Below are 20,705 nucleotides of genomic sequence, written 5' to 3'. Positions count from 1 at the left end.
GGCCAAACAAGACGATCGCCGAGCTGGTTAAGTCGCGCAGTTTTGGTGATGACGTATGCTTCATCATAAGCAAAACGACGGATGTGTAGGCCCGTCCTGTTCCCGGAGTGTGGTTCTCTCCATCCCTCGACTCTCTTAAGACCTGAAAGAGAGGATGTCTCTACGCTGCGGGAATCTGGCCCGCAGCCTGGGGTCCCGGGTGAGCGGCAGGAACGCTGTTCTTATCCCAAGTCCTAAACTAGAGAAATTATTCCAGATATCCTTTTTAAAGAAACTGACTGGTCAGGATTAAAACATTCACAGCTGTGGCGTATCTAAATTATTGTAGCTTAAACTTTTTGACAACATATTTTTAGTACCTGTCTTAAGAATAGAAGACATGAAAATGTGACATGCTAAGTCATTTCCTAAGGTTTTCTAATCTGTATCTTAGCAGTTAACTCTTATTCTGGTTCGTACTTTTCCCCCTTCGTCAGAACTGGCCGTGCTTCAGGGTCCCTGTAGCCTAGGCTAGCCTAAAACTAAGTTCGCTTTGCCCCCACTTGAGTGCTGAGTTACAGGTTTGAGCCACCATGGCTGGTGGCACTTAGACCTTGAGTTTTTTTTTTTAATGTTTTTGAGACAGGGTTTCTCTGTGTAGCTTTGGCTGTCCTGGACTTATTTTGTAGACCAGGCTGGCCTCGAACTCAACAGGGATCTGCCTCCTTCTCTGCCTGAGTGCTGGAATTAAAGGCTTGCACCACCACGCCTGGCTCACCTTGAGTCTTTTAAGATTCTAATCTAAAGATCTTGAGCTCTTACATCGTTTTCCATGATTTCTGAATCCGTTCTTTGGTTTTGGTATTATAATGGGTTATTCCAGTTTTCTAAGTCAATGTTGTAATGAACGCTTTCCATAGGTTTTTGGAAGACACTTATACAGCTCGGTTAGAGCATCAAGTTCTTTGCTAGATAAAAAAAAGGAATTTTTACGTAATGGACCAGACCTTCAAGATTTTGTTTCTGGTGATCTTGCGGACAAGAGTACCTGGGATGAATATAAAGGAAATTTAAAGCGCCAGAAAGGAGAAAGGTAATTGACTATTAGAGACCATTTTAGTGTCCCACCCTTTGATTTCATGCACTGTTTTAAAATCCCTGTCGTAGATTTTACATTTCAAGATATGTTAAATTTACTCAAGGTAATTAGAATTGACAACAAATCTAAATAGAATAAGTAGGTGAAGCTGTTAAGATCATTTTATTTTTCTGTACTCTTTGGCCATTTTTCTTTATCTTTACTAAAATAACCTGACCATTTTATACTGCCATCTCCCATCTTATATCCAACATGTAATTGAGAAAATGTAGCTTTTTCTTTTGATGATTACTGATTTATTTTATCTTATGTATTTAGTTAGTTACTCAGGTAGTTATTTTTATTTTTTAGAGACAAGGTTTCTCTGCCCTGTTAGGGAACTTACTCTGTAAAACAGGTTGGCCTTGAACTCAGAGATGCCTCTGCCTCTGCCTCCTGAATGCTGGGATTAAAGGTATGCACCACCTGGTTCACTTATTGATTTATATCTGTTAGTATATATGATCATGTAATTTTTTTTTTTGAGACAAAGTCTCACTGTGTATCTCTAACTAATCTGGGATGCGCTATATAGTCCAGGTTGGCCTCAAACTCAGAACTGAGATCCCTTTGCCTCTGCCTTCCAAGTTCTGGGATTAAAGGTTGTACACCCCCATGCCTGGCTCTAACTTGTTTCTTTTCTGAGAAAGTTTACACATAGCCTGTAGTTACTTTATCTTAATTATTTTTAATGATGGAAGGTTGCTTGGTAGCAGAAAGCTCTGGGTTCCATTCTTAGCACCAGAATAAACAAAAACAATAGCAAAAGAACAGTGAGGACTTGGTGCATAGCGTTTTCAAAATTACTTATCAGACAATTTCTAGATCACAATAGTCACGATGAAATAAAGGAAGGATATGGTCTCCATTCCAAATGTTAGATCTATATGTTTTTGAATTTCATCTATACAGCTTGGGCTGGCCTTGAACTCACTATGCAGTTAAATTTAACCTTGAACTATTGATCCTCCTACCTCCATGGCTTGAGTTCTAGCATCACAGACATGAACCACCGCAACTACAAATTGTCTCCGTTCACTAATGACTAGAATCTAGAATGCACAGTAGATAGTGTGCTGGACTCTTTTCTTACTCTGAGTTCCTGTAGTAATTTGTAGGAGTCACATGGAAGGACATGCTCAGAAGCATAGCACCTCCTTAGACTCCATTTATTAGTATTTTCTAAAGCTGTGTCACCAGATCTAAATTTGAGTCTTTGTTCTTATTTCTGTGATAGAATCTTGTCAGTCCAGGAATACAGAAAAGTCCGTACTGGGAAACTGTGCTAGAGTGAAGCCGCATGTTTACTGCAGGTTGCTAACAGACCATTCTCTCTGCCTTTCCCTAGGTTAAGACTACCTCCATGGTTAAAGACAGAGATACCCATGGGCAAAAATTACAATAAGCTGAAAAATACATTGCGGAATTTAAATCTCCACACAGTAAGTGGAGAGTGTATTTCCTCTCCATTTTTCCAAAAGGCGATACTATTTCTTTATATCTAACAAAACTTCTCTGAGGTATGGTCTCATTATGTAACATAGTCTAGTCTGGCACTCACTTTATAGGCTTGATTTCTTTCTAACTTGTGTTTCTCCTGCCTTCGCTTGGATTAGAAGATGTGTGGTACCAAACCAAAACAAAACGATTAATGAGTATATAAGTATTAGCAAGGAAAGTGGGTAAAGATGAAAAATGAAGTGTTATCAACAGTAACAAAAATGTGTATAGACAAACCAGGCACAGTGGCACATGCCTTTGATCTCAGCACTTGGGAGGAATTGTCAGGCGGATCTCTGTGAGTTGGAGGCCAGCCTAGTCTACAAAGCCCTGGTCAGGACAGCCAGGGCTATTACACAGAGGAGCCTGTCTCGAAAAACAAAACAAAACAAAAAAAGTACATATACTTGTAGGGGGTAATAATTTAGCCCCAGTGTTTGCTTAGTGTCTGTGAAACCAAGTTTAATCCCTAGTTCCCCTTTACATTTTCCTGCAAAAGAAACAAAAAGTGATTATATTTCTCTTGAAATATGTTGGAAACAATGGGCAGTTTAAATGACCTAGTTCTGGGCTGGGGTGATGGCTTAGTGGCTTAAGGGCACAGGCTACTCTTCCAGAGGAACCAGGTTTGATTCTTAGCACCCACATGACAGCTCAAATCTATCTCCAATTTTAGTTTCAGGGGATCTAACACTCTCTTCTGGACTCCTGGTACCAGGTATGCTTGTGGTGCACAGACATACATGCAGGCAAAACACCCATGCATACAAAATTATAATAAAAATAATCCTTTTGTTTGTTTTGTTTTTCATGACAGGGTTTCTCTATGTTGTAGCAGGAAAATTGTGAACACAATTGTGAACTGTAAAACTCCTGTTATCACACACCTTTAATCCAATTACTTTCTGTTTATTGTAAACAAGTAATTATGGTATGGTTCAACACATACCTTTAATCCAAGAGCTTTCTGTACATAGGACTTAATAAAGTTAACTTTAGGTGCTAACAGGGATTAAAGAATAAGAGGAACTTTGAGTTGAGGGGTATTTAAGACAGTGTGGAGAAGAAAGAACTTTTTTGAGCTTTAGCTTAGGCTTTAGCTCTCTGGCTTTTTGGGCTTTGAGCTGCCAAGCCTTTGGTCTTGAGTTTTTTGGCCTTTGCTTTCTCTGCCTTTCTGAGCTAGCAGTTTTTTACCCCAGCATCTGGCTCCAGAGCCTTTTTTTTTAAATGTATTTATTTATTTATTATTCATACAGTGTTCTCCCTGCATGTATGCCTACACACGAGATTTCATTATAGATGGTTGTGAGCCACCATGTGGGTGCTAGGAATTGAACTTAGGACCTTTGGAAGAACAATCAGTGCTCTTAACCTCTGAGCCATCTCTCCAGCCCCTTAAGATTTACTTATTTTTTTAAATTTATTTTACTTAATGTATATGATTGCTCTATCTACATGTACACCTGCGTGTTAGAAGAAGCCACTAGATCCTAGTATAGAGATCTGTGAACCACCATGTAGTTGCTGGGAATTGAACTCAGGATCTCTGGAAGAACCACAGTGCTTTTAGCCACTGAGCCATCTCTCCAGCCCCTGGCTCTTGAGTCTTTATTGGTAAAATATAATGGTTGGGATTTTCATTTTTTAAAACAATACTATGTAGCCCTGATTGTCCTGGAATTCACTGCATAGACCAGGCTCATTGCAAACCTGGATGTCAGCCTGCCTCTGCCTCCCAAGTGCTGGGATTAAAGGTGTGCACCAACATGGCCCAGCTAATAAAAATCTAAAAATAACCCTAAAACCCTAATTTCATTTTTGGTAGGTAGGTTTTCAACCTGTTTCCGTTTCCGTTTTTCACAGGTGTGTGAGGAAGCACGATGTCCCAACATTGGAGAGTGTTGGGGAGGTGGGGAATATGCCACAGCCACAGCCACGATTATGGTAAGGCCAGCTTGGGAGCCATAGCTCTAGTCCAGACATGGAACAGGGATGTTTGTGCTCCCTACTAAAGATGTGCACTGTGAACATCCAGTGAGATTTTTATTGTATATGAGTTTATGAAAACTACAAAGGAAAAAACCCTACAATCTTGAGACCTGTTGTAATTTCACCCTTCTCTGAATTAACCTAGTATTGAGTCTTCTTGTATCTGATAATTAACTCTGTGGTGCCATAGGGTATGTATTGCATTAATGTTTGGACATATTCTTTATAATTATTTAACTTTTGTGTATCTTTTCCTGTCTCATCTATTTAACAAAAATGAGTTGTTCATCTAGCTTAATCAACACAGATATGCACATCCAACTTTCCATTGACTATATCCTTAGGCCCAGCCAGGCGGCTGAGTGGGTAAAGTCACCTGCTGCCAACTCACAGGACCCACAGAGCCGAAGGAGAAACACCTTCTACAGGTTGTCGTCTGATTATTTATGTTTCTACATACATACATACCCATACACACAAGATAAACAAAAAGTGTCACTAGAAAAAGAATATAGTGCTGGGTGCCATGGTGCACACTTGTAATTCCAGCACTTGGGGAGGCAGAGTCAGGTGGATTCTGTGAGTTCAAGGCCTACAAAGCAAATCCAGGACAACCAGGGCTATCAAGAGAAAACCTGTCTTGAAAAAAAAAATTAACAGGGCAGTAGTGGCCTATGTCTCTTTAATCCCAGCACTTAGGAGGCAGAAGCAGGTGGGTCTCTTGAGTTCTAGGCCAGCCTGGTCTATACAAATAAACACTGTCTTAAAAAAAAAAAGAAAAAAAATATATATAATGTAATTATATATTTTGAAATAATGCTTGTTGACTATTGAGTCATGAGGAATGTTTATAAACCATGAGTAAGTTGTGAAGAATAACAATACACCAGACAGCTAATACCTCCAGTTAGAGAATAGAACTTCAGCTTCTGCACAAACTCTACATTGGGATCCCATTATTTTATTTTATTATTATTTTGTTTGTTTGTCTGTTTGTTTGAGACAGGGTTTCTTTACATAGCCCTGACTGGCCTCAACACAGAGATCTGTTTACCTCTGCCTCTCAAGTGCTGGGATTAAAGGCGTGCTCCATCACACTCAGCTCCAGTTACTTTTATGATTTAATTATTCTTTTTTGTTTGTTTGGGTTTTTGTTTTGTTTCTCAAGACTGGGTTTCTTTGTATAACAGAGCACTGGCTGTCCTGGACTCACTATGTAGACCAGGATGGCCTTGAACTCAGAGATCCACCTACCTCTGCCTCCTGAGCTCTGAGATTAAAGGTGGGTGCCACTGAGCCCTTTTTTGGGGTTTTTTTGTTTTGTTTTGTTTTTTTTTTTTTTTTTTTTTTTTTGGTTTGTTTGTTTTATTATTTACTCAGTATCTGTCTGCATGTGTGCCTGCAGGCTGGAAGAGGGCACCAGATCTTATTATAGATGGTTGTGAGCCACCACAACCTGGTTTTAAGTTGAATCTTGTTGATGACAGTGATGACAGTGACTGTGTGCATGAGGTGTGTGTGGAAGTCAGAGGACAACTTTGTGGAGTCTGTTCTCACCTTTACATGGAGTCTCACTGGCCCCTTAAATTATAAAAATTGTCCCAATCTGATCCCACACTCCCTCGAGTTCTCGTAACACTTACTTGAGTGTATCATTTTCCACATAAATTTGTATTCCTTAACCAGATATTATTTAATTTTGAATGTTTCAGACCCCCGTAGAAACAGAATCAGTCTGCTGACTTTGTTTTGGCCTCATTCTTGAAAACCATCTGCCTACTTGGTTTAATTGCCTCTATTCTAGCTGATGGGGGACACATGTACCCGAGGTTGCAGATTTTGCGCTGTTAGAACAGCAAGAAACCCTCCTCCATTGGATGCCAGTGAGCCCTACAAGACAGCCAGAGCAGTTGCAGAGTGGGGTCTGGATTATGTCGTCCTGACATCGGTGGACCGAGATGGTTAGTAGTGGGTCACTGTGGCTTAGGCTAGGCGTGGCCCAGCTCCAACCATAGCTTCTTGCCTTTCTAGACGTGCCTGACGGGGGAGCTGAGCACATTGCCAAGACCGTGTCCTGCTTGAAGGAGAGGTACTTGTCTTCCATTTGTTTATGTAATTAAGGGTCTTTTAGACACATGCAAATTCAATTTGAGGTCTTTATCTCTCTCTCCCTCTTTCTCTCAGATATAGTCTCTGTAGTTCTGGCTATCCTGAAACTCACTATGTAGACCAGGCTAGCCTTGAACTCACTTAGAACCACCTATCTCTGCCTCTCACATTCTGGGATTATATGAGGGCCACCACATCTGGTCCAGCACTGAGTTTTTAATACGTTACCATTTAAGAGTAGTTAGTGGTTGAGGGTACAGCTCTTTGGTAGAATACTTGCCTAGCATGCTCCAGGCCCTAGGTTTGATATCTACCTCCTCCCCCCCCACACACACACATTGAACAGTTAAGAGCATGTAGTGCTCTTGGAGAAGACCCGGGTTCAGTTCTCAGCTCACATAGTGGCTAACAACCATCCTAACTCTACAAGGATTCAGCACTCACTCTTGTGAGCAGTAGGCATATACTAAATGCACATGTATACATGCAGGCAAAACACATAAAGCTCTCTAAATAAAAAGCTGAAAGTAAGACGACGTAAGCATCAACACTGTAAAATATACGTCTTGATACAATTTTCTTTCATATCCGTCTGTCCTGCCAGTTTTACTCATAATGTACATTTAAAAATGCTTCAATCCCATTTATTCCAAAAAAATTAAAAAGGAGCAAAGTTTGCCAGATTGGTGGCACATGACTTTAATCCCTATGTTCAGAGAGATGGGACTGGAGAGATGGCTCAGAGGTTAAGAGTACTGTATACTCTTCCAGAGGTACTGAGTTCAATTTCCAGCAACCACATGGTGGCTCAGAGTGAAATCTGGTGACCCTTTCTGGCCTGCAGGCACACATGCAGGCAAAACATTGTATACATAATAAATAAATAAATAAATAAATAAATAAATAAATAAATCTTTTAAAAAATAAGGTAAAAAAGAGCAGAGACAGGAGGATCTCTGAATCTGAGGCCCGCCTGGTCTACATAGTGAACTCCAGGACAACCAGGGGTACATAGTGAGACTCCAACTCAAAAAACAAAAGGAGCTAAGTCATTTCAGTGATTTGATGCTAGTTGAAGGTCTAGTATACTAACAAATGTTTCTCCACTTATTCCCAGTTTCTTTGTTTGTTACGGTTCAAAAATATATTTTGCAACTCACAAAATTTTTTTCACAGGCCACTAGTTTTTAGTTCTCAGGAGCAGTTTTTAAAAGTTTCATACTGTGATCTTTCAGCATCCTGTGGTCACAAAGGACAAGTGTGGTCTTTCCGTCTATCCTCAGGGAGTAACTGCGCTCCACCTATGAGTTTACAAGCAGCTCTGTGACCTAGTTCACATCACAGTGCTTCACTAGATAAACACAGCCACCTTACAAACAGGAACATCAGTGTTGCTTGCTACTTCACTAAACAAACACACACACAGAAAACCCTGATGACTCAGCAAACCCAGAAACAGTTCTTAAGGCTCTTAGTGTTGGTGAGGTCTTTGCCTAGAGGAGGTGAAGGGAACAGTGTTGGATGACTTACAAAAGAAACCAAAGCTGAAGCAGGTGGCATTTGTGGTCACAAGAAATATCTCAGTTTGTTTTACAGACATAGTTAGGTCTTATATTTTGGTTCCTTTTAAGTGATTTTACTTTTAATCACCTACTCCAATTAAGCTTAAAAGTCAGTCTGCTGATTGCTGTTTGCAGGTAAACGTCTGGGTCACAGTGTACACACAGTTACAGTTCTGAGGGCTTCCTGTAGCTGCTCACTTAGAACTCTTCTGTGTCCACGCCTCCCTTAGCAGGGCTCACAGGCTGCTAAAGGCTCCCTGCCTCAGTGCTGACCACCTGTTTAGGCAGCAGTCCTTTCATGTTTTTCCCTCAGTTCAATGCTTATCTTTTTTCCTTCTAGGAATCCAAAAATCCTTGTGGAATGCCTCACCCCTGACTTCCGAGGAGATCTGGGAGCAGTAGAAAAGGTCGCTCTGTCAGGATTAGACGTGTACGCACACAACATAGAAACTGTTCCAGAGTTACAGAGGTGACTGCATATTAGTGGGTCACAGCCTGCTGCGGCCCCTCACTTTGCAGAGGGCTTGCACAAAGGCAGCTCCTTCCTTTCCCTGTCCCTCCTTTCCCTCCTCTCGTCCATTCATCCTTTCTTCATGAATTGATTAAAAAATCAGAAAAAATAGCCACCCAACATGAGTGACCAAGGGCTAGAGGGATGGCGCCATGATTAAGAACTCTTACAGAGAACTAGAGCACATGGTCACCTGCCACCAGCCGCAGGGTGATCCATTGCTCTGGGCTCCACTGGCACCTGCGTTCGCATGCACACAGAGGCACACACATATACCCATAACTTAAAGGAAAAGGCTTTTCAAACTGCAAACATCGCTCATGATGTTTCTAGCTGTAGTGTCGGTCACCACCACTTCAGTCTTGTGTTTATCTCTGTGTATATACTAATGTGCTAGGAACTGAAAATGTTGACGACGTTTGAGGATACATAATGAGCATCTTTTCTGTTTTCTAAAGGCAGTATCATTGCAGATGCATTGAGTTGTGTGTGTGTTTTTCCAAAGAATACTTATCAAATGGGAAATGATATAGCAGAAAAACTGCTGTTAAAAAAAAAAAAAATCTCCTGAAAAGTAGACCGGATGGCTCTCAGTGATGACATATGGCCATGTACCATGTAATTCTATACTGAGAAGGCTGGGGCAGAACATCAGAACTTTGGGAACCAGCATGGGCTGGAATATACCCTTTCTCTTAAAAAAAAAAAAGGCCAAGAACAATAGTACACACCTTTGATCCCAGAACGCAGGAGACATCTCTGAGAGTAACGCCAGCCTGTCCTACATTTCAAGATCTAGGCCAGCAAGGGCCTGGTGAGACCTGTCTCAAAATAAAGACTAAACACCTCCCCCACACATTCAGGAGAGAACTAACTTGAACAAGCTGCCCTCTGACCGCCACAGGTTTCCCTGTGTGTGTTACTCCCACATGCACAGAGTAAATAAGCAATAGGAACAAATGTTTGAAGTAACCTTGCTAAGTTTGGTTGCACACAGCTGTCATCCTAGCCAGCACACATGTACACCCATGTATAAGTCAGGAGGCTGAGACAAGAGGGTTGCACGTTCAAGGCCCATATGGCTAACCTGACTGTCTCACAGAATGTTAGCTTTCTATATTGTCAGTTTTATGGAGGTTTTTTTTTCCGTAATTGCTGTTTTTTTTTTTTTTTTAATTTGTGTGTGTGTGTGTGTGTGTGTGTGTGTATCCCTTGGAGGCTGGAGGCCAGAAGAGGATGTCAGTCCCCTTGGAAGAGTTACAGTTGTTAGCCCCTTGTGGGTCCTGAAAATTGAACCAGAATCCTCTGGAATAACAGCCAGTTCTCTTAACTGCTGAGCCATCTCTTCAGTCCCCCGCCCCAAAACAAAACAAAAATGCGGACTGTAAGGCTGCATTAGAATTCAACTAAATGCTGACCTTACACTAGCTACTTCGAGCCTCTGCCTTTCTTCTCAGTTAAGCTACAGTGGTGTGAGCATTGTTGAAGGGCACCCAGCCTGCACAAACCCTGTGGCGATGTCGCCAGCAGTGGGTGCCAGTCTCCCTGGTTTCACTTCAGATTCGTTATCCCTCCAGTGAAAATTCCAGAATGCTTTTCCTCCGAGCCTGCAGTATTACTACTCACCAGCAGAGGGCAGTCTAACCTGCAGGAAAGAAATGCACATGTTTCAGCCCCCCTTCTCCCCAGCCCTAAGTGAGTTTGCAGGTAGGTTTTGTCTTTAGAGTGGGATTTGTCTTCTGCCCGGTTTCTTTTCTTGCTTAGAAGCCATTATAAATTTGAACATCAGAATTCTGATTTCTCTGTATATAAATCGGGTGACTTCTGGCCTGGTCTTCCCAGTCCCAGGCTTGAGAGCCTGAGAAGTTGGCAGACCCAGGAAGCCCAGTGAGGCCTCCTCTTCTTGAGTAAGTAAAACCTCTGTGCACACATGTGCCACTGACACTTCCACTCAGTAACTGTGGGCCATGTACTCCAGAGCAGTGGTTCTCAACCTTCTTAACGCCACACCCTTTAACACGGCTCCTCATGTGGTGATGGCCCCCAACCAGAAGTTATTATTTTAGTTATTTGTTTTTGGTTTTTCAGGACAGGATTTCTCAGTGTAGCCTTGGCTGTCCTGGACTCACTTTGTGGACCAAGCTGGCCTTGAATTCACAGTAATCCACCTGCCTCTGCCTCCCTGAGTGCTGGGATTAAAGGCATGTGCCACCATGCCCAGCTCATGAACTTATTTTTATTGCTACTTCATAACTAATTTTGCTACTGTTATGAATAGTGATGTAAATGTCTGTTTTCCAAAGGTCTCAGGAGACCCCTGTGAAAGGTTGAGAGCCACTGTTCTAGAATGGGCTTTCTGGTTTTTCAGCTTGCTTGTATAACTATGTGCATATTAAACTTGTTTTGTCACTGAGAGTTACCCTGTTTTCCAGGAAAGTTCGTGATCCCCGGGCCAATTTTGACCAGTCTCTTCGTGTACTGAAACATGCCAAGGAGGTCCAGCCTGGTGTTGTTTCCAAAACATCAATAATGCTGGGCCTAGGGGAGACAGATGAGCAAGTCCATGCCACGATGAAGGGTAATAAAGAAGTTGGAAAACAGAAACCCCTTTCCATTTAGCTTGAGTGGTAGCAGGAACACCATTTGAAAGAGCCTGTTAAATGTACGCTTCCTCCATAGTCTTAAGTGCAGATGACAGTGAGAACAAAGTATCTGGAGCTGCAGGTGTAGGCCAGTGGTAGCATCCCAGCTTCCATGGCCAGAACCAAAGAGGCCATGGCCACAAATACCGACATAGAAAGCAAAAGAAGCTTTCTTAGATCAGCATGGAATGGTCTACATGGCACTCAAGATAGGAAGTTTTAGCCCCCTCTGTCCTCACCTATTCCAGTGAAAACAGGACTTCGCCCACTCTTCTCTGTAATTAGGTGGTTCTCAGAGCCAGGGAGGTACCAGGCACTGGTGGATAAGGAAAAGCCTGAAGCCATGGCTGTAGCTTAAAGGTGGGGTGCATGCCTAAAGGTGGGGCTGTAGCTTAAAGGTGGGGCTGTAGCTTAAAGGTGAGGACAGCTGGCCACGACTGATGGGCTAGGTGAAGTCACACTCCTGAGAACACATTCTGCTCACCAAGGAAAAGCCTAACAGCAGCTTTGCCTCAGATGAATGCTTTTGCTTTAGGATAGTTGTACCTTCTTTTTTTATTTTTTTAGAGATAGAGTTGGAGTTTATTAAGAAGAGATTTCAGGGCTGAAGAGATGGTGCAACCAGTAAAGGCTAGTCTCAACCAAAAATAAAAGATTGAGTTCCCAGCACCCATGCTGTCTCTTCAACCACACACACACACACATATACAAAAAAAAAAAAAAGAGAAAAAAAAATTTTGATTAAGCATAGGGGATTTTGATTAAGCATTAAGTAGATTAAGCATGGGGATTAATAGAGACACAGTAAAGGAAAGATCACACAGCCAAGCATGTCAGCGCCCCTCACCTTTTATGCCTAACTGACTTCCTGCTCTGAAGCCTCTCCTCCTATGTTAGCTTTTATTTGATAACATTAAATGCATTTCTTTTCTTTCCTCTGTGTAGCCCTGGCTATACTAGAACTCTGTACACCAGGCTGGCCTTGAACTCACAGATCCGCCCACCTCTGTCTTCTGAGCCCTGGGAGCAAAGGTGTGCGACACTGTGTCCAGCCTTCTATTATTTTTTTCCTGTCTCCAGTTTCACACTACTGTGGTAATCATTGCTGTGTTTGCAGTTCTCATCAGAATCCATGGCTCGTAATGTGTTTGAACAAATGGGTTTGCTCTCAGCTCATTGCCTGTGACAGCAGCTAGAGCCCACAGTTTGCAGCGCTCCTCGCAGGGCCTGGCCTTGCATCTAGTTGTAACTGAACACCTGCTGGTGGACTCTGTTTTCCTTTCAGCGCTCCGTGCAGCCGACGTGGACTGCTTAACTCTGGGGCAGTATATGCAGCCAACAAAGCGCCACCTTAAGGTACAGATGTCTTGAGTTGCCAAATACTTTCTGAGTAATTTGAAGTAAGTTTTCATTCTCCACAGGTAAAAATAAGACACTGTCAGCTTTTTAGGATAATGTCCCATGTGGATGTATAAGTTTCCGTCTTATTGCCACATAAAGCAGCGGCACTGGTCCTTACTGCTACCCAAACTGTTAAGTAAGCATACAGAAAGAAGAAGTCAAACTTAGGACACTGTACTTGCTGACATTGTGGCCCTGTGACTCGGTACAGTTGCCTGGAACACAAAGCTGAAATAAGAAAAGAAAGGCAGTTTTCTGTTTCTCTGTTAGAGTGTTCATTTACTAGAGAAAATTGTGTTGAGTGATACCATGTGCCAAGAGCATGCCCAGGCTGCTGCTCAGTGGGAGAGCACTTGCCTAGCATGTCAGGCCCTAGGTTCAACTTCTAGTCCAGCCAAACAAAGAAGCAAAAATAAAACATGCCGGTTACAGCGTTAAACATGACATACAAGATGAATTGGTCTTGTCCTCAGACATCTTATAAGGGGAGTTGGAGTGACATTAAAGTTCTTACATGCTGAGTTCAAGTCCCAGAACCCATATTTTTTTAAAGCCAAGCATGGTAGAGTGTGCTTCTAATTGTAGCACAAGGAGAAAGACAGATTTCTGGGGCTTGCTGACCAGCCAGCCTGACGTACTTTGGAGTCCCAGGCCACGAAAGGGCCCTGGAGCAAAAGAAGGTGGAAAATGCTTGAGGAATGACTACCAACGTTGTCTCTGGCCTGTATGGGTATGCATAAACACCCATGAAGATATGCACACACACGCACACACAGAACCTTACAGGCATAGCCTTTCTTTACTATTAATGAAGGAAAAATAGAAACAATGTGCATACTCTTATTCTCTGTACCTTTTGAAGTGCTAATGTAGTGCAACGTGATGCCCTGTCTTCTCCAAACCCTCTGGTTATGCTCTGATAGAATCCAACAAATAATCGACATAAATGGTGGGGGAGGAGGGAGCTGGGCAAATGATGAGCCACTCAACATACTTTACATAGAATTAGAATTGTTAAAAACTCTGGAGTCCGGTCTGAAGTGATTATTTCCATCAAGGTTGAAGAATATGTTACTCCTGAGAAGTTCAAATACTGGGAAAAAATAGGAAATGAACTTGGATTTCATTACACTGCAAGTGGCCCTTTGGTGCGTTCTTCATATAAAGCAGGTAAGTTGGACTTCAGGGGTTGGTTCTTTTGAGGCACTTAATTTCCCACAGTTGTGTTCCACCTAAAGCTGTAAAGCAAAATACGATGTCTGTGGTTGTCTTTTACCAGGGGAATGAAAAGAGGTTTTCTTTTCCTAGACTGTCCTTCATAGATTCCCTTCACAGGATCATATTAAAGAAGCTTTCCGTAGCTTCGTGTGTTTCTTGTACATATCCCTCTGTTCTTGACACCTCAGCCATTTGACAAGAACACAGATAATTTGTGTAGAAAGCTCTTCCAGCATAGCCTTCAGTAGCAGATCTTCCAGAAATCACGGCACATACAGAGCATATTTGACAGTGGTGCCAGCTCCTTCTCCACAGGCCAATTCCAGATCAGTGTAAGCATTGAAAGCCTGTAGCATTGCTTCTTACACAGTTAATCTCTTGTTACTCTCCTTGCCGTAAAAGGGAAAACTGAAATGTACTTTTCTCCCTAAATAAATTTTTTAGTGGTTTTACAAACTTAATATAATTTTTCACTTCTGTCATCTCACTCTTGGTTGTCTGAACTGACTGTTGAAAATAAAGGCATTTTCCAGGGGAATAATAAGAAGCCAGTTGGGGCTAGGAATGTAGCTCAGCGGTAGAGCTCTTGCCTAGCATGCTTGAAGCCCTAGGTTTGGTGCTCAGCAGCACAAGAAGAAAGTAAGAAAAAAAGTCAGGTGAGTTAGATATGGTGCTGTATGCCTGCAGTGCCAGCTCTGAGGCTAGGAAGGAGGAAGGAGGAAGCTGTTCTCCTGTTAGCTGGGCCAGCAATTGGGATTGGTAAACTAGGTATTTTGGGCTCAGTATACATGAACAGGGTACAGTATGCTAGCACTGTTAACGCTCGTTTACGTGGTTGATATATGCCGAGGTCTAAATCGTAGGTATGTTTAGGTTAGGATTCTGTTTAGAAGAATCAACATTTAAGTGTTGGTGATACTCAGTACCCTATAAGGGAATTTAAGTGAGCTGGGTGTGGTGGTGGTGTTCTGCCCAGTTCACGAACCCCAAAAGACCAGGAATAAACAGACTCCGCTGTAAATACATGAGGTTCTTTTTATTATAAAACATTACAAGCTGCAGCTTGGGCTCACACCCCACCACCGGGGCGGTGGGAGCCGAGGGCCCCATGCCCAGGTTAGTTGGGTGATTAAAAGATTCTGGTCCATCCCAGCATGCCCAAGGTAGGGGCGATTCCTGCCTGGCAAGTATCTATTGGTCAAAATGCTACATTTTGAATTGATTGGCTATAGGAAGGTCCCCAGATTATTAATGACCTGGTGTCCCTCCCTAGGGGGATGGGCCAGTTTCCTAGCAACTGTTATCTCTAGTGGTTGGGGAAAGAATGCCCTTCCCCTCAGGGTATTCCTGGACTTCTCCACCCACCTAGTTCAGGCCTTAATTAATAATAGCCAATTTTTAATCTTTTGGTCTCTCAGTGCTTGTAATCAGCACTTGGGAGGAGGACATCAGGTCACCCTCAGCTATAGGGTGAGTTCAAGGCTGGCTTAGCTCCACGAAGCTCTTTAAAAAAAAGAAAACAGAAATTTAAGATATTCTCATGAACAGTTTATCCTAGTTATAAAAGCCAAGAATTTGTCTCTAGGGTATTTTTTGAAAAGTAATAAGAGAATACATGAAGTTGGGGGTGTGTGGGAGGAGTCAGAGGGCAGACTGGAGGGAATATGAGCGAAATACATTGTATTCATATATGAGATTCTCAATTAACAAAAATCCCAGGAATTTGGTTCAACACTGACTAACAAACAGGCTGCGAAAGCTTAAAAATATAGTTAGAACTGAGAATTTAGCAGGATAACTAGCAAGTTGACATACATACAGAAGCTAGAACCAGTATTAGCTTCTACAAGTGGGTGCCCTCCAGTAATAGTTATTGTTTTTGCCTGTGTTGTGGTAGGTGGTCTTTATAGCGTGTTTGTTTTGAGACAGGGTGTCACTGTCTAGATCAGGCTGGCCCTTGACTCTCAGAAGTCTGCCTGCCTGTGCCTGTGCTGGGAATAAAAGCGTGAACAACTGTGCAGCGTAAAGTAGTAGTTACAAGGCAAATCTAACACTGGTAAGGAAGTGAGTTATGGATCTTTTAGTGTAGACCATTGGACTCAGATGATGATTCCAATCTGGTGATGGTTCTGCCTCTACCAGGTTTAGATGAAGGGCTGAACAGTACAGACAAGAGGCTGAGGCTCCTGGGTGATTGTGATTGTGTGAGGTGGTTGTGTGAGCTGACCAGACTGCTCATAAATCAGTCCTGTAGTGCTGTGCTGTTGCACGCCGCTCCTGAAGCCACACTAACTGGAGCCTAATGGGCTGGAAGGGAGCGTGCCCCTCGGCGCAGCTGGCTTGTAGCTCAGACCCCACTCACATAGCAGCCACAAAAGCCCATTACCAGAGAGCTCTGACTTCCCTGGAGGGGAATGAACTAGTGAGAGGTCCATCAGGTGAGTGCCCAGCCGCAGTGAGATGCTTTATAAACAGCCGCTCTGGGCTAATGGTGGGCAGAAGTGCTCCTGGAAACTGTTGCACTTCATCAGCCCTAGGGCGTGGTCAGCAACACAGGAGGCTCAGCGGGCAGCTTTGCATAACACTTGGGCATTGGAAGGAACAATAGTTGAAAAGTGGGGAGATGAAACAAATGGTTCTGGCCCCTGAATAGGCCTATGCTGTTAGAGAGAGGAGAGGGAAGGGAGGGTTGGTAAAATAATCTCAAAAAATAAAAATAAATTAAAAATTAAACCAGAACAGTAGGGGAATTGCCATACTTGGATGATTTAAAAAACTGCCTTTGAGATCTGAGAGGAGGGAAATGTCAGCAAATACAAGCCTTCCTTCTGAGGGGCGGGATTCTGAAACAGTGGTTGTGTACTTTAGGATGATATTAACATATTCTTATTTTCCCTAAACAGGTGAATTTTTTCTGAAAAATCTAGTGGCCAAAAGAAAAACGAAAGCGTGTAAAACTTAGCCAAGCCCTTCAAGATCACAGGAGTTTTAAGATTTTGCTTCCAGTTGGTGTAAGGTTGGGGCCCGCCTGTCAGGCTTCCTGGGCATGCACACCAGTGCTGTTGGCTGTCAGGGATAATGGCATGTACTTGGAGTTCCACTCGGCCCATCCTGAACTACCTAAGTAAGGCCCTATCTCAAACTTAAAAAAGAAAAAGAAGAAAAAGTCTGTTAGCGATACATATTTAATGAGGATCATTTGGCTTCTCTCCTACCTTTGTCCTCATTGTTTGTGATGATGTAATCATAGAATATCTTCAAACAGTTTGCTTTTATCATTGTAATTTTAAAATGTATCAACAATATTTAGAAGATCTTATAAATCACAGTAATGTATATATATTGACATTTCTTTTTTTTTAAGTTTTATTTTTATTTGTGTATCTGTATGTGTGGTGTACATGTGCTTGTGGAGGCTACAAGCAGATGTCTGTGGAAACTGGGTCTCCTGCAGCCCAGGCTAGCCTCAAACTGGCTGTGTAGTAGATGACCTCAAATGCTCCGCCTCCTTAGTGCTGGGATTACAGGCCTGCAACACTGGCTGGCCAAGAGGACATGCTTAGAATCCCAGGACTTGGGAGGCAGAGGGAGAAGAATATTGAATTTGAGGCCAGGCTATATTATACATCAAAACCCTGTCCCCCAAAATACCTTCCTAACCTGCCCTAAGCAATCTTCTATTCCTCATGTTCCTCTTCAGCTCTAGACCCCAAAACGGCCTTTATTTTCCTGTTCTTTGCTTATTCTGAGACAGGGTCTCACTATGTTGCAAAGGTTATCCCAGAACTCACTTAGTAGTCTAGGCTGTCCTGGAACTTATGGCATCTGCCTGCTTTACCTTCCAAGTGCTTGCTTTACAAGGAGCTACCACACTCAGCCTCGTGCCTTTTTGTTCTTGCTAAATATTTTAATAAGATTTATTTTTAAAAATTATTTATATGAGTGCCTATCTTACATAATTATTTGTGTCTGTGTGGGTGCGGGGGGGGTACCTGTGGAGGAAGAGGCATTGGACCCAACCAATGGCTCCATAAACTTTGCAAGAACTACTGGTTTATTTAAAGTTTTATATAGAATTGATACTCTACAATATAGCCACATAAAAATTCCTTATAAGCAAAAAGACAGGATTCTGAGTCAGAAGATAAATTTGAGCTTTATTATTTTGGAAAGCAGATAGGTCATGGTTGTCATTATTGCTACTGAGTCAGAAGATAAATTTGAGTTTTATTATTTTGGAAAGCAATTTCTCAGGTCATAGCTATCAGCATCATTGTTATTCTGCTATTGTGTTATTCACCATGCAAGTGGTCTCATTCTTCTTAATAACATCTGATGGTAGAGTATTCTCAACATCAAGTAAGACGATCTCTTCAAACAGGTTCTAGTAATCATGGGCATTTACACCACCAAACAGGAAGTGTCAGAGATGATTTAGTGGTTCAAGAAAGCCATAAAACTAATTATGGTCTTGAGCTCACTCTTGTCAAATTAAGGCAGGCCTTGTACTTTGGATCCTCTCATCCGGAAAAAAAAAGGCATGTACCATCATGCCCGGCTGTTTGTTTGTTTGAAGATTTATTACTGTATATGTTTCTTTGTTCATGTGTGTCTTTGGAGAGTTGCGTCTAGGCCAGAGGGGTATTAGATCCCCTGGAGCTGGAGTTAGAGGTGGTTATGAGCTGCCTGACATGGGTCCTATGAACCAAACTTTGGTCCTCTGGAGCAAACAAGTATTCTTAACTGCTGGGACATCACTCCAGCCCAATTTGTTTGGTTTTTTTGAAATAGGATCTCATGTAACCAAGGCTTATCTTAGACTCATTATGTAGTCAAAGCTATCCTTGATTCTCCTGATTCCACTCTCCAAGTTTGTTACTATACTTGGCTTAACACTTTTAAAATTATCGTTGTAAACTAGGCACAGTGCTACATGCCTGTAATCCAAGCACTTGGGGAGACAGAAGCAGTCGGATCTCTGGGAGGTCAAGGCCAGCCTGGTCTACAAAGTGAGCCCAGGATAGATAGATAGAGAGAATTGTATGTCTGTCACGTTTGTCTGGACGAACACATGCCCAGAGTGAAAGAGGAGGTCAAAGGGCAACGCCATGGAGTCAGTTCTCTCCTTTTAGCTTTACATGGGTTCCAGGGATCAAGTTCAGGCTGGTGTAACAGGGACTAAACCATGTTTCTAACCTTTAGCACTTTCTTTTTTCATTAAGGAAAAAAAAAACAAAAAACATTTTCTTTTACATTTAAAAGATTTTTATTTTGTGTGGGTGTGTTCGCTTATAAGCCTTGCAGTGAAGTGGAAGTGAGAAGACAGCTTGAGAGCTGGTTCTCCCTCCACCACGTGGTTCCTGGGAATCAAACTCAGGTCATCAGACTTGGTGACAAGTGTTTTTACCCACTTGGCCACCTTGCTGGCCCCATACTTTGTTTTTTAAAATAGTCATTTTAGTCTTTCTAAATTCACATAGTAAAGGACAAGAAGACCTCAAATTGCTGTGTCCATTTTACGTCCAGTCACATATTTCTTCCCCATCACTAACAGCAAATTTTCAAGTCTGTCCTTGGTCCTTTTCTTCCATTTGCATGTTTTTTTCTACCTTTTGAACTATAATTGTATTCCGCAAATAATTATTTACTGCTCCACTCTAGGCAAAGAGGCTTCCTGCAGTGAAAAAGGAGTGCCTAAATTTTGTTTTTTCGAGTCAGGCTTTCTCTGTGTAGCCGTGGCTGCACTGAACTCGCTCTGTAGACTGGGATTAGGGGAGTTCACCACCAGCAACTGGTGCAGGAGTGCCTAATTTTTAACTGCTTTAGCAAGACATCTTGGGTTTATAATCCTATTGACAAGCAGATACAGAACAAACACTAATCCGTAATAAGGGTTAATCCCCAAATCAACATAAGTTCAGATGTCTGCAAAGTTTTCGGAGAGGCCAAACAGGAAAGAGTTTTTGTTTTGAAGGCCAAGAGACAAAAGTGAAGCTATTGTGTAGGAAATTCTATAAGCATTTTAAATGTGACTGTAAGGGCTGGAGAGGTGGCTCGGTGCTTAGGAGCATTATTTCAGTTCCCAGCATCTACACTATGGCTCGTACATCTGTCTCCAATTCTATCTAGGTCCAGGGGCTCTGACATCAACTTTTTTTTTTTTTTTTGGTGTTTGAGACAGGGTTTCTCTGTGTAGCTTTGGCTGTCCTAGACTTATTTTGTAGACCAGCCTGGCCTTGAACTCAAAGAAATCCTCTGCCTCCTGAATGCTGGGATCAAAGGTGTGTGCCACCTTGCCCAGCATCAACTTTCTATTTTTACTCAGTCACAAAAATCCTAAAGGATGAGATATATATCTATTTAACAAAGTTGGTACATCCTCAGTACACAAAGCATAAAATGGAAATAGGACATCACCAACTGAAGTGAAAACAACCACTGCAGATAATTCATAAGAGACAGAAAATACATGGCTGTAGAAATGTCTCAGCCTTAACTGCTCTTGCAGAGGACCTGGGTTCAGTTCCCAGCACACACATGGTGACTTAGAGCCATCCAGAACTCCAGCTCCGGGGGCTCTGATGCCATCCTCTCTCTGCCTTCCCCAGGTACCGTGCTCACAGTGCGCATACATACATGGAGGAAGTAACTCATAC

At 42.3% G+C, this 20,705-nt stretch overlaps 1 protein-coding gene across 2 annotated transcripts; it reads left to right on the top strand.

The window, feature by feature from the left end:
* The first annotated feature begins 35 nt into the window (after positions 1-35).
* Lias (lipoic acid synthetase) lies at positions 36-17,389 on the top strand. 2 transcript variants are annotated; one of them, XM_021640666.2, is made up of 11 exons: positions 39-199; positions 900-1,072; positions 2,466-2,559; positions 4,481-4,561; positions 6,411-6,567; positions 6,638-6,695; positions 8,618-8,746; positions 11,221-11,366; positions 12,716-12,786; positions 13,890-14,001; positions 16,953-17,389. In XM_021640666.2, the coding sequence occupies exons 1-11, from the start codon at positions 155-157 to the stop codon at positions 17,009-17,011; spliced, it is 1,125 nt and encodes a 374-aa protein (XP_021496341.1). In that variant the 5' UTR covers positions 39-154; the 3' UTR covers positions 17,012-17,389. The 2 variants fall into 2 exon arrangements, with proteins under 2 accessions (XP_060221250.1, XP_021496341.1); XM_060365267.1 differs by lacking the exons at positions 2,466-2,559; positions 6,411-6,567; positions 6,638-6,695 and having other exon boundaries at positions 36-199.
* The last annotated feature ends 3,316 nt before the right edge of the window (positions 17,390-20,705 follow it).

The sequence above is a fragment of the Meriones unguiculatus genome, chromosome 12 (assembly GCF_030254825.1).
Source record: "Meriones unguiculatus strain TT.TT164.6M chromosome 12, Bangor_MerUng_6.1, whole genome shotgun sequence".
NCBI classification, from domain to species: domain Eukaryota; kingdom Metazoa; phylum Chordata; class Mammalia; order Rodentia; family Muridae; genus Meriones; species Meriones unguiculatus.
The sequence above is the reverse complement of the archived record's forward strand: the minus strand, read 5'-3'. Positions and strand labels throughout refer to the sequence as shown.

Coding starts and splice junctions, on each gene's coding strand:
- Lias (XM_021640666.2), top strand. CDS start 155: ATGTCTCTACGCTGCGGGAATCTGGCCCGCAGCCTGGGGTCCCGG. Junction 2,560..4,480: donor GGAATTTAAATCTCCACACA/GTAAGTGGAGAG, acceptor CGTTTTTCACAG/GTGTGTGAGGAAGCACGATG. Junction 12,787..13,889: donor CAACAAAGCGCCACCTTAAG/GTACAGATGTCT, acceptor ATTTCCATCAAG/GTTGAAGAATATGTTACTCC.